Here is a 12,627-nt window from a genome sequence, read left to right as displayed (position 1 = left end):
AGTTGTTAAGTGATAATGAACTCTGTATAGCAAAAGAGTCAATCAAGGTGTTGGCACAGTCAATGACCATACATCAGCCCATTTGAAATGCTGTGGAGGGAGCTAATGAGAGCTGTGCATAAATATATGTTCAGTTATCCTGGACAAGACTGTGCTGAGCAGGTTAAACAGATTTTTGTAAATCAGTTAACATGCTTCTCATCCTAATGTAACTCAACAGACACACAAACAAACAAAAAGAAAAACAAAACAAAACCCCACATGTATGAAAAGGGAAGCGACGCAAAAAAAAAGGCCCGTTAAATTTCATAGCCGCTAAAGTAAAGTTAATGTTAATGTAGTAACAATGAAATAATATGTTAACACTCTGAAAGAGGTATGCTTCACGAGTAGTTTTACATCACTTATTAATCTGGTATTCTGATTCCAGTAAAGTATTCCTGCTTTGACTTTAACACTTTTAATACAACCAACTGAAATTATTACAGACCGGTGCACTGTGTATATTTTTAAATGCATCTACATAAGCTACATGTATGGGGGAGCGGGGGGTTATACTGATATATTTGTGGTAATTTCATTGGCTGTTTATTTTTCAAAAAATATATTAATAATTTGTTCATATGGGTGTCTGTAGTATATTTACCAAATCCAAAATTTATAATTGACTGTAAAGTAAACAGGCCACTGAAAAGAAACTTGTCTTACAGCGCTCCCTAGGGGCAAAAACACGAAATGTCGCATGGCATTTTGTTTGGCGCCGATGGAGGGAGTCACTCCTGAGATCTTTGGTCAGTCAGACGGCAGAACTTCCGGTCGGCATTTTGTTCTACGAGAGGAGAGCCTCTTGATGATCGCAACAATCGTCATATTTCTCATTTACTGTCGAAATTGGCTGCATTCATTGATTATGTCGGCGCAGACCGACTGAAACTCCGAAGAACGAATGTTTCCCCATGATTGTACGCTGAAATATTCACCCTTGAGTGACGGAAGAAGAACGAATCAGCCCGACCCGGATTATTGTTGATAGCTAGCAGGCTAGCTCATCGGCTAGTTGGCAAGCCACTAGAGTTCCTTCTGGAGGAGCTGCGAGAGAGAAGAAAGGGGGAGCTAGAGATACGGACACAAACCAAGCTAAAACATTCCCCTCCCTTTGAACGCAACATCCGAAGGTAAATATAATCACACATCTGTATCTTTAATCCAACTTTTAAAATTCCGACTATTATCAATAACGTTGATAAATGTTCTGCCGCGAGACCACCTACGGCGTCGTTAATCGTTGACCGGGAGGTAACGGAAGCTAGCGAACTAGCCAGCCAGGCTAGCTTAGGTGTGTTTTTGCTGTGCCGAGGCGCACGGCCTCGACTGGATGTCATTTGTCGAGCCCGAGGATTGGGCCGTTGCCACGGAATTAGGAGTCTGTGCCGTTTTCTTTACATCTATTTACAAATGCGCCGTTTCCTCCCCGAACAAAATGGAAATTTGCTAAAAATTCATAAACCCCTAGTAACGCTTCCTTGTATTATTTGCATTGCCTTCCGTTTATTTGAACGAGCAGCAGCATTAGGAGCTAACTGACAACATTTACAGCTAGTTAGCACAACTGGCTAGCTATTAAAACACGACTATTGTTGTTAGTGAATGTTGGGCAGCTAGCGTTACTCATCTTAGCTGCTATACTCAGTGGTAACACTAGCTTCACGCTTAGCTCGAACGATCCAGACAGTCAACTTCTTGGCAGTGCAAAGGTTGGAGAGGTTTTGTTCGCAAGTAGCGAGCTGCCGCTTGCAGTTATGCTAAGATAAACATTGAAATTGATGGTAATATTAACTGCACGGGAGCTAACTTTTTTGCTGTTATTATTAATGCTGTTTGACATCTTAGCCTGTGTTTCGGGTTATTGGAGCCTTTGGCAGGGCTAGTAGTGGTTTTGGTGGCGAACCTGCTGTGAAATATTTTGACTATGGTTCGCGCAGAAACGTACTCTGCCCCTGCTCTTCCTTGCTTTACTGTTTGAGTTAGGTATGCATGTTGTCAGATATTTTCCCCCTTGACCAGAGCCAGTACAGTTTCGTTGGCTTTCTCGAATTAGCCAGTGTGCAGAATGTGCACGGGGGCTGGCGGCTTCTGGAGGATGCAGCCCCCACTACTACCGCCACCATCACAGTGCATCTGTTCCTTTGTGCTGCCTCCTGCCTGTCAGTCTCACAGCTGTCAGCCAAGCCCCTGCATGCATAGGGAAACCACTCTACCACTGAGCATGCTAAAGTTGCCGCGTGCTAATGCACTGTTTACAGTATCCGTCTGTCGGTACCCTGCAACAGTTTTGCCGCGCACGATAAGTTTTGCCTATTAGGGATCGCATGCTTTCAGTTCATGTCGCGTTGCAGTATGTTGTTTACATATTTGCATGGCTTTAGTGATGTGCGGAAGTCGATCAAAACTTGTTGCTCTCTCTTAGAAGCCAGTGCCACACACTTTTCATTCAATTTTACGGATAATGTAGTGTTAACGAGATGTTCATAGCAAAACAATAATGCAGGCACTGGCATTATTTTACTGTTTTGGTTTAGCTCCATTGGCTAGCTGTAAGCAGAACTTCTTTTGAAGTCTTTACAACTAAGAGTAAAATGTAGGTTTAGATTACAGAGTCTGATGCAAAGCTGTTTTCTTTTTCGGCAGATTGAAGGACTTTTTTTTATCTGAAATGTCAGTGAGTCCACAGGAGACTGCACAGAGTTCGTCAAAAAGGTATCATTAATTTATATTTGCAAAAGCTTAAACTACTTACCCTTTATATTGACATTGTTGTTATTTCCTGTCTTGATTTTAAAAATAGTGTAAAGTGCAAAGTAGCTTGTCAAGAGGTTTCGGCTGCATTTTTTCTTTGCTTGTGTGCCCCACACACACATTTGTCAGAGGTTAAGGATCTAACAAGCAAAGGGATTTCAATCCAAAAAAAGGGCCACAGGTTTTCAAGGTTTCTCACAGCGAGCTGTATGGTTTGAAATGAGTGATGTTTAGGTATCAGGCAATGTAGTTAAATCGTAGTAACACAAGATGAATCCCTATTCAGATTAACAGTGCTTTTGGTATTAGAAATGGTTGTGGCTCATTTATGGAAATGCATTATCTTGAGGCTGTATAATATTTAAAAACGTGTGCTGAGGGGCAGTCATCCCGTGTCAGTCTTAGTCCTTTCATTTAGCTGAGTAAGGCAAGCTTTTAAAGTTTTGTTGATGTTGTCCTATTGCATTTACACCCCTTCCTCAATATTTGTTTGTGTATATTTTGCATTTCTGCTCTTAGGAGAGGTGTGAATAAAATACAATGTCACATAAATCAGTGGTTCTCAAAGTGGGGTTAAGGACCCATAGCCAAGTGCTCTGCCAAATACTTTTTACAGAAAATATTGCTCTGTGTCATTTAGAAGCATGGATTGCATATTTACAGTTGGGAATCATTTGCAGTGTGTTCGCATTACTCCCTGCCTCTTAAGTGTTGTTGTTTTTTTAACACAGCTACAACTGTTAAGATTTGAAATTACATTAACCATTATTTACCTGTAATAATAGGCTGGAAAAAGTTAATATAGCAAGAAAAAAGTTAAAGTAAAACAAAAAGGCGGACAGAACCTGGCAGGTGTTAAAATGTAACACAGTTAATGTTCAGGTGCTAATATCTGTTGCAGTTACAGTAGGCTCAATCATTTTATACGTTCTCTCCCTCTCTCTCTCGTTCTTTCTTTTTCACCTTGCACTGACAGCAGTGTGTGTGTGTAAAGTCTGAAGCGGTGAGAGCTACACCTAGGCCTTTGTTACACAGCTGTTTGACACACACACACAGTATGCGGTGGTGCAGGTGGATAATGCCCTAGTAACCTGCAGCAGTTCTGGGTTTAACAACATTTCTGTTGGAAATCCAGCTTCACTTTCTGTGATACTTGGGAGACGGGAGCTGCTGGTAGCACCCACAAATGTACAAACAGCTGACTATTGAATAGCACTCAGAAAGTACTATTGCCTAACCAGATAACTCAGTAGTATTACTTAGTATTATGTGGGGATTCAGGAAAAATTTGTAGTGTATTTTTAGTGTGACATGTATGTCATGTAACAATTAGTTGTGTTGATGTGTAACTTTGTGACCTGAGGGCTATACGACAAAGCAAGTACACACTCAGACACAAAACTAAAATTATGGATATCCCAAAAGTCTCTGGCAACTTTATGAAAAAAACTTTTGTTAAATCAGGCTTTTTTTCACAAAGAAAAATCTGACTTTGCACATGTTTTCATAAAGAGAATATACTGATACACATTATGAAGAATAATCACGAATTGCAAACAAACTGCAACGTGTCTGCAATTAAGACAAGAGAAGAATATTCACTTGTATGTGCTTATTTTACCACTCAATGCACACTCGGAGCTTGTTTTTTTTTTTCTGAAGTGAACACTTTACATTAGAGCTCTTAACCTTAAAAAAGTGATATATTTAACATGATTCCCAGGAAGTGCATTTAGGTCCCAGACTGTCTCATGTTAAAGCACAGGGCAGTGTGGAAAGCACTTTAGTTAATTGACTTAGCAATTAAGTTTTTGTTTTGAATCATCTGTGTAATAAACAATAGTGGAGTGAAATTGAGTACTAAAAATGTTTTTACATCACAGACTGTATGCTTGTCGGTTTGTGATGCGTACAGTTCGTGCTACTGTACCTGCTTGGCTTTGTACGATGGCATTACGGCTCATTGGTTTTGCATATATAACGTGCTGTCTTCCCTCAGTTGAGAATATCTGTCAGCGAAAGGGTTGCACATGTTGCAACCAATTTTACTCAGAAACTTTGAATATAAAAATGAGAGATTATGAGGCCAGATTGAAAGAAAGCCACCCTTGTGACATTGAAAACTTGCCACACACACAACATGCCTCAGTAACCATTAATCACGCCTTGTGGTACATTCCTCAGGATTCAGTTCTCGGTGCTTTTGTATCTGTGGGGCATTTCTTCAGTGACACAACTAACCTGCGCTTGTACTAGCTGCATGGCATTACTAAATGCTGTGAAAAACGTAAGATCATAATTGAATAACCAATGAAGAACACAGCATTTTATTTTGATTGACACGCTCTAGCAGGACATTTATTACAGCGCACACCATTGCCACATGAAACGCAATGTCAGCATAAAGGCAGACAGAAAAAAACACAACAAATATTTGGGTCTATTTTTATATTTAAATAATATGACTAATTATAGCATTTTTGTGTTAAATAATTTCTTTGTATACATTTTTATGACCATTAACTCATTTTGTAATTCTGTACTGCAGCAGTTCTTTCTCTCTTTTCTTGTCCATCACTAAAGCTGCTTTTGTCTTTCTCTTACCGACCTCCCTGTCTCTGCTAGGTGCCAGGAGATGTGAGGACGGGTGTCGTCCATCGACCCCCTGATCTACCTGTGTATCAACACACTCCCCCACCCTCACCTTCAGCATGAATGGGGATATGCCTCATGTTCCCATCACCACTCTTGCTGGGATCGCTAGCCTCACAGACTGTGAGTGTCACATAGTTATGTTACAAACACAAGTTTTCACAGTTCTGTTATGTCTTCTCTCCCAGTGTTAAGTCCTAAACTGCAACATTCGGTCTGAACAGATGTAAATGTGCAATAGTGATTACATGCACATTTTTTTTGTTTTGTTTTTGTTTTTCCCCCCATTTACTTCTGCGTCTCTAAACTTTTCTGAGACCTTATGTCCTGTATTGCTCACATTTTAACTCCTAAAATGTATATTTGCTGAAAACACTCTCTTCTTGTATTAGTGTTGAACCAGCTGCCCCTCCCTTCTCCTCTACCTGCCACCACCACTAAAAGCCTCCTATACAATGGGAGGATTGCGGAGGAAGTCACATGCCTACTGGGCTGCCGGGATGAGAATCTGGCCTCCCAGCTAGCCCATGGTCTGAACCAGGTCTCCACAGAGCACATGTGAGTATATAAGTGTCTGTAAGACAATATGCTGTCTGGATGAACAAAGACAAAAGGCCAACTAAAAAAACAAACAAAAACCCCAACATGTTTTCATGGAAATGTTTTGGCTGTTAAAGCTCAGACGTCAGGATAACTTGGCTTTAAAGCTGATTTAAAGCAGAAGAGATGCTTTGCATTGCTTAATTCTTTAACTAATTAAAACACAAAAGATTAATTTTTAATGAATCTGAGAGATGAAAGACTACCATGAATGTTAATGCTTCCACTGCGGGAAACTTTTCTAGGTGCAAATACTACACATAAAAAGCCAAAAACCCGTGTACTGAAGAGAAAACTATTTGTGTTCTCTCCAGGTGCTCCAGTTTCCAATCCAGTTCAAAGATGTTCATGTTATCTTATTTGCTGATTCCGAATTGGCCATATAGTCAAATTTCTGTTTACTGCTTAAAATGTATTCAGCATTTTCTTTCTGCTTTTGACATTAAATCTGACACTTTTCTAATCTGCCTCATTGTTTTGATGTGAACTCGTTTTGTGTGTTTTCAGAGAGCTGAAGGACAACCTGGGTAGCGATGAACCAGAGGGAGATGCACCACTGTTGCTGCAGACCATGCTGGCCAGGAACCCTGGCATCTTCAGGGAGAAAAGTATGGGCGCAATTACTTGTTGCACATTAAGTCGTTATGTTACTAATATAAAAACAAAAAAATCAAGCTTTGTGTTTTGGGTTTTTTTTTCTATAAAGGTTATTCATTTCAATTCTCAATTTTGTTTCTAAACAGATGTCATGCAGCAGCCAATGGTACAACCTTTTAAGATGAATTCCATGCATAGCCCTGCCCAGTCTGCAAACTTCCAGCCAGCTGCGATTTCTCCCAATCCACCAAGGTAAGATTGACAAGAATCTGGTTTATTCCAACTTTAAATTTTAAATGTTAATTAAAGCACAATACAAATACATCATGTTTGAATTTAAATAAATGTTTGGGTTTTTTTTGTTTATGCAGTGTGCTTCTTCTTATTTTCTGTCCTTACATTTTCTCTATTCTAGCCGGTTTGTGACACCTCCGACGGGTTCCAGTAGCCGGTACATGGGCCAACAGAACAGTCCAGTACCCAGCCCATACACTCCTCAGAGCCCTGCCACAGGTTACATACAGCAGTATCCCCACCAACAACCACCCAGCTATAACCAACACCAACAGATTCAACAAGGTGAGAACCTGTGTTTAATGTTAATGCGCATGCATGGAGACTCAGAACTCATCATTAATTTTTTTTCTAATGTTAAACTTGCGACTAAGTCTGATGGCGTCTTTGTTTGATTTTGTCAGCCATATCCGTAGCTTTGGCTTCTGGAAACTCTGTTCCCTTTGGATTGAATAATAAGCAGGGGTTTGACTGAATTCATATTCTTCATACATAAATCGAATGTACACTGAAGTTCTCACATCAGATAATTGTGGCTCCTATAATTAAATATAATTTGTGGAAATATTTATGTTTTGTATTTACAAGGCCATTGCTGGTGTACACAAACATGACCTTTTTCTGTTAATTCTACGTGTGTGTGTGTGTGTGCGCGTGTGTGTCTACGTGTGTGTGTGTGCGTGTGTGCGTGCGTGTGCGTGTGCGTGTGTGTTAACAGTGTTGTTTGATTCTCAAATATTATATTTGCGCTTATACACAAACAGGTTGACTATACACTGATTAGGTACACATTTTAAACTGTGCATATTTTGTGTTGTTCTCTCTTGTTCTGAAATAGCTCTGACACATCTGGGCATGAACACTGGACCTCTGGGTGTCCTAGTGTTTGACACATTTGGTCTGTGGTTTGTGGGGTGGAGACTGTGGATCAACTGTGTTTTGGTGCATCGAGATTACATTCTTCGTTTATGCCTTGGAGAGTTATTATAATTTTTTTTTTGTTGTTTTTTTTTTTATCTTGACATTTTTCACAATTTAGCGTAGTTTCAGTTGGTTTCCAAAAATATTTGTTGTTTAGTTTTTATTGTTTTAAAATGTTTAGTTTATTGGTTTCTGTGCTAGTTTTAGTCGTTTTGATTATAACTGTATGAAAGGCATATGTCAGGAAAAACCTTTTGAAAGCGGTTTCACCAAACAGCACAGCCTCATCAGGCAAGTTGAAATGTAGTTTTTTTTGTTTTGTTTTTAAGTTGGATTAAAATTAAGGCTAGCTTCTCCAATTTTTTCTAATATGTGTTTTTTATTTTTAGTTAACTCAAATCTTTCTTCATATCGATTGTTAGTTTTTAGATTAGTTTTAGTAAGGTATAATAACCTTGATGGCTTGGGCTTTTATTCACCTTCTTGTTCCATACTTGAACAGTATTTATGGTGTGGTGGATACATTGTCTTCCCTGGAGAGGAAGTTGTTGGGGAGTGCTATTACAAAAGGGGGCACTCGAAGTCAGAACTCCAGTTTCTCCGTTCAATTGTAACAAAATCACGAGTTATTTACATGTCAGCAGGTTTAATCTTGTAGCTCATTATTTGTATATGAAACCTAACTTCTGATTGCCTTTCTATATGGTCCTGATGGTTGAAATTATTGATTCACTTATTTTTTGCCTGATGAAATCTCTTTGAGGAACTTCGAAGCATTTAAAAAAAATCACTGGTCATATGCATACTTACTTATTTTATCAGCAATTTTTGGGTACACCTCCACTTCAAAAGAATTGTATTTATTTTGTTTTAATCAGCAATGTTTGTATTTCCCTACTAGTGGATAATAATAAAATAATGTCTTTTTTCTGCTAGTGTCTGTGGCCAGTCCCATGGTTCCAGGTGGGATAAGAAACATCCATGAGGGTAAAGTAACAGGGCAGATCCCTAATGCTGCCAACCACCACTCAGACAGACATGGTACTGAAGATTACCTGAACATTGTACATCGACTGGGAAATGAGGTACAACTGACACCGTTTTTAAATAGATGAATGTGTATTTACTACATACCACAATAAAACCCTGAATATATTTATCTGGTACAATTTATTTAGGTCTTAACAGTAGCTGTGTTGATATAATTGAGAGAAATGTTGAAAGTTGAGTGTAAAGGTGTTACATGCTAACTTGTTTGTATTGTCTCTCTTTTGGAGGAGGGTGATTCTGCCATGAGAAATCCATCTTTTCCTCTGAGGTCTCCACAGTCAGGCTGCTCGCCAGCTAGCAGTGAAGGAACGCCCAAACGTAAGGACACTCGAAGTGGAAAGGAGGCACTACAGTGCATACACTTTGCTTACCTTTTCTTCATTATGGGAGAAGCTGCTACATACTCTGAAACACTGCGGCTGTTATCCCTCATCAGAGAGAGATGTCTGTATTTGTGTAGTTTAATGTTTTCTGAAGAATGTCACTTTTTCACTACTCTTATCTCCTCTTCCTTGTGTTCTTCCTTCTTCACAGCGGGTTCTCGTCCCCCACTGATTCTCCAGTCACCACCCCCGTATGCACCCTCACCAAGGGAAGGAGTACCTGACCAGAAACAGCAGCTACAGCAAAGAAAGAAAGTCCCAATAGTAAAAGAGGAGAAAGATATGTACGACATTGTTAGCTCTCCAAACAAGGACTCAACAAAGCTCACCCTCAAGCTGTCCAGGGTCAAGTCAAATGAGTCGGATCCCCCAGGTGAGATGTTGTTTTTCTCCATCAGTTTCATAGCTATTTGATCTACTAGAAATGCTGATGAGGTACATCGTGATGCATCATTTTAGATCAACAGGACTACCACCACCCCTTTTAAATCCAACCATGTAAAGTGTTTCTGTTAATATCTCAGGTGATGTTATGCCAGGCATGGATCAGAACTCAGACAATATGGAGGCAGAACTGGGCTTTCAGCAGGTTCCTGTTCTCCAGCAAAATCTGGGAGCGCGGCTGCAACATCAGCAGCAAGTAGGTGGTGCCAGTGGACTTCAGCCTCCCAGTTCCCCTTATGATGAGGCAGAGCTGGATGCACTTGCTGAAATTGAAAGGATAGAACGAGAGGCTGCTAGTGAGAAGTGCTCCAAGGAGGTGCAAGATAAAGGTGTGTAAGAGAAGTTCACATAGAATTAACATTTACATATAACTCTACAGCTAAAAAATGTTTTGCTTTGAATTATAGCATCTTGTCATAGTATTTAATTTTAATTACTTGTCTCTCTCTTTACAGACAAGCCACTGAAGAAGAGAAAGCAGGACTCCTTTCCCCTGGAACCAGGTGCAGGGGGACCAGGTGGGCCCACAGGTGCCCCGGGCAGCGGATCAACAGGAGGGGGCAATGCTGGCAAACTGACTCCGCAAGAGGCCACTGCAGCTGGGAACGGTGCCAGCCGCCCTCCCCTCATGGTGAGCATCGACCTCCAGCAGGCAGGCCGAGCTGACGGTCAGCTCGACCCCTGTCTGGCTGCCCCTGTCCCTGCCCTTGAGGCCCAACGCTGGCCTGAAGAACCAGCTAGTGGGCCAGCTGCTGTGGAGGGTTCTGACACAGTTTTGCGATTGAAACCAGATGGACGACCGGAAGTCATCAAGAACAGGGTCGATAAGCATGACAGCAGGAGAGAAGGTCGGGAATCCTCAAAGCACAGACATGATGAGAAGTCCTCAGACAGACGTGGAGAATTGCCCAAGTCGTCAAACAGGGACCGTGAGTCTGACAGGGATAGGAGGCATCGGAGTGAGACTGGCCGAGACAGGCGGTCCCCTGATTCTCGCTCCCGAAGCGATCGAGATAGGTCTGGCTTCAGGGCTTCCTCCACTGGAGACCCTGGTCGGAGCAGCAGTAGACAAGATGGTTCCAAACTCCCCTCGTCAGCTTCTGGTGCTAAACTTCCAGATTCTTTCCCTGCTCAGCTTCTGGGAGGGCATAGTGGCGCACTGAAGAACTTCCAGATCCCTAAGGTGATCTGGGCTGATCCAAAACAAATATCTACCCACCTACCAATCATTCAGCTGTCACTGCCTGCAATCTCACAAAACCAAATCATACCATTATACACTCTTTTGGTTTTAGTTTCCCATTTGTCAGCCTTTTTTTATTCTCGGTGTTGGTCTTTAATTTTCTTTAACACATTAACCACACTTAACTGTCTTTTAGAGTAGAAAAAGTAGAGGTAATTATTTTGTTTATCTTGTATGAATGAAAGCAAGCACATTTAAAGAAATCTTCCACTGCTGTTTTTTTGTGGGGGGACTGCATGCAAGTAAATCATTTCTGTAAGCACTTCACCTGGTTGAGTGTGACCCCTCTGCCAAAAGTTTTGTCCTTCCTGGCTAGTCCTCTGTTTGGTTATGTACTAGGCCTGACTTTCCTGTCCATCTTGACTGGCGATGCCAAAGAAAAAGGGCACAAAATGCTTCAATTTCTATGCTTAAATTATCCAGACATAATCAAACTATATATGCACTCTCTTCAGATTAGAAGTTCAAATGGTTGAAGTTCAAGAGCTCTCTGTGGTTAGGATAGAGGCGAGGCTAGACTTGGAGGTAGAGCTGGACAACACCAGTGGTTCTGTAGTGAATAGACATCTGGAAGTTCTTAGTAGTACTTAGCAATGATTTAGCTGGTAATTGACAGAGCATGTCTGTCTGTGGTTGTGTAGGAAAGGCTGCCAGTGCAGTGTTCACTAAGAATTTATGACTGTCCTCACAACGGGTTGACTGTGAGGACAATCATGGGAAAAATCATGTTGTAAGAAATTTTATGCCCAGATTGTTGACATGACGTTGAAGATCAAGAGTGGTACGATGACTGAAATGATGTTAAAAATAGCTGGTTAGGTATTTAAATGTTATTCAGTTACTAAGGATTTGTAGACTTGACAAAGCTTCTTAAATATATTCTTAATGTGAACAAAGGTTGCATCAATGAGCTGCTGCTCACTCCCACTTTTCACTTAGCACAATTAGCACAAATTACTTGTTGCACTGCAAGCGCAATACAAGTGGGAACATCCAAAATTGCATCCTAAGTTTTGGCTAGTCACTCCCAATTAGAAGTGGGACTGCACTGCAGTGTCGACAACACGATGTGTTCACTGTTTGTTCTACAAGTTAAGACCTGGATATTTTTGGAAAAACAGTGGAATATATCTTTGTGCTTTGCTATCAAGACACTGGAAACTAACATCAAAATCACCAATTTCATTTCAGTTTGAGTCATTATTCACACCTTATTTTCTGTTCTGAATGAAGCCCATGTTTTCTTTCTAATTGTGTGAAGTGTGGAACATATTGATTTTTGAACTTGACTATACTGGATGTTTTTTCTCACTCCTATCTTATTTTTTCCTCCCAGATCAATCGTGACAAGGAAGGCAGTGGATCGACTGAAAGTCATATGTGGGGCCAGCCAAAAGTTAAACTGGAGAGGCTGGGATTGGTGCAGGACTTGGAGAAGCGCCCCAAGCCTGTAGTGGTTCTAAAAAAGCTATCAGTTGACCAGATCCAGAGGATCATTCGGCACAGCAAGTCTGGAAAGAACCGACTCTCCTCAGGAAAGTCCGGCAAAAGTAAGAAGCTGTTTTTAAATTATATTTACAATGTGTTTTTTCACTCTATACCAGTGGTTCCCAAACTTTTTTTGCTAGGCCCCCCTTTATTTTACAA

At 40.7% G+C, this 12,627-nt stretch overlaps 1 protein-coding gene across 4 annotated transcripts in view; it reads left to right on the top strand.

Annotated features, from left to right (window-relative positions):
• The first annotated feature begins 758 nt into the window (after window positions 1–758).
• nipbla (NIPBL cohesin loading factor a) overlaps window positions 759–12,627 on the top strand; it is a 28,291-nt gene continuing 16,422 nt past the window's right edge. The window contains exons 1-13 of one of the 4 annotated variants that reach the window (XM_086314529.1): window positions 759–1,175; window positions 2,689–2,757; window positions 5,422–5,571; window positions 5,841–6,006; window positions 6,556–6,656; window positions 6,792–6,897; window positions 7,061–7,224; window positions 8,797–8,945; window positions 9,138–9,228; window positions 9,445–9,666; window positions 9,818–10,066; window positions 10,193–10,920; window positions 12,317–12,530. In XM_086314529.1, coding sequence (XP_086170655.1) covers window positions 5,508–5,571; window positions 5,841–6,006; window positions 6,556–6,656; window positions 6,792–6,897; window positions 7,061–7,224; window positions 8,797–8,945; window positions 9,138–9,228; window positions 9,445–9,666; window positions 9,818–10,066; window positions 10,193–10,920; window positions 12,317–12,530 — 2,254 coding nt within the window. In that variant the 5' untranslated portion in view covers window positions 759–1,175; window positions 2,689–2,757; window positions 5,422–5,507. The remainder of the gene's footprint in view (window positions 1,176–2,688; window positions 2,758–5,421; window positions 5,572–5,840; window positions 6,007–6,555; window positions 6,657–6,791; window positions 6,898–7,060; window positions 7,225–8,796; window positions 8,946–9,137; window positions 9,229–9,444; window positions 9,667–9,817; window positions 10,067–10,192; window positions 10,921–12,316; window positions 12,531–12,627) is intronic. The other 3 variants (XM_086314527.1, XM_086314530.1, XM_086314528.1) reach the window with 3 other exon arrangements.

This window comes from Aulonocara sp. 'chitande type north' Nkhata Bay, linkage group LG12 (genome assembly GCF_057382095.1).
Source record: "Aulonocara sp. 'chitande type north' Nkhata Bay isolate Kocher_YH1m ecotype deep benthic linkage group LG12, A_spYH_male_GT1.1, whole genome shotgun sequence".
Taxonomy (NCBI): Eukaryota; Metazoa; Chordata; class Actinopteri; order Cichliformes; family Cichlidae; genus Aulonocara; species Aulonocara sp. 'chitande type north' Nkhata Bay.
Note: the sequence above shows the minus strand (reverse complement) of the source record. Positions and strands in the feature narration are given on the sequence as shown.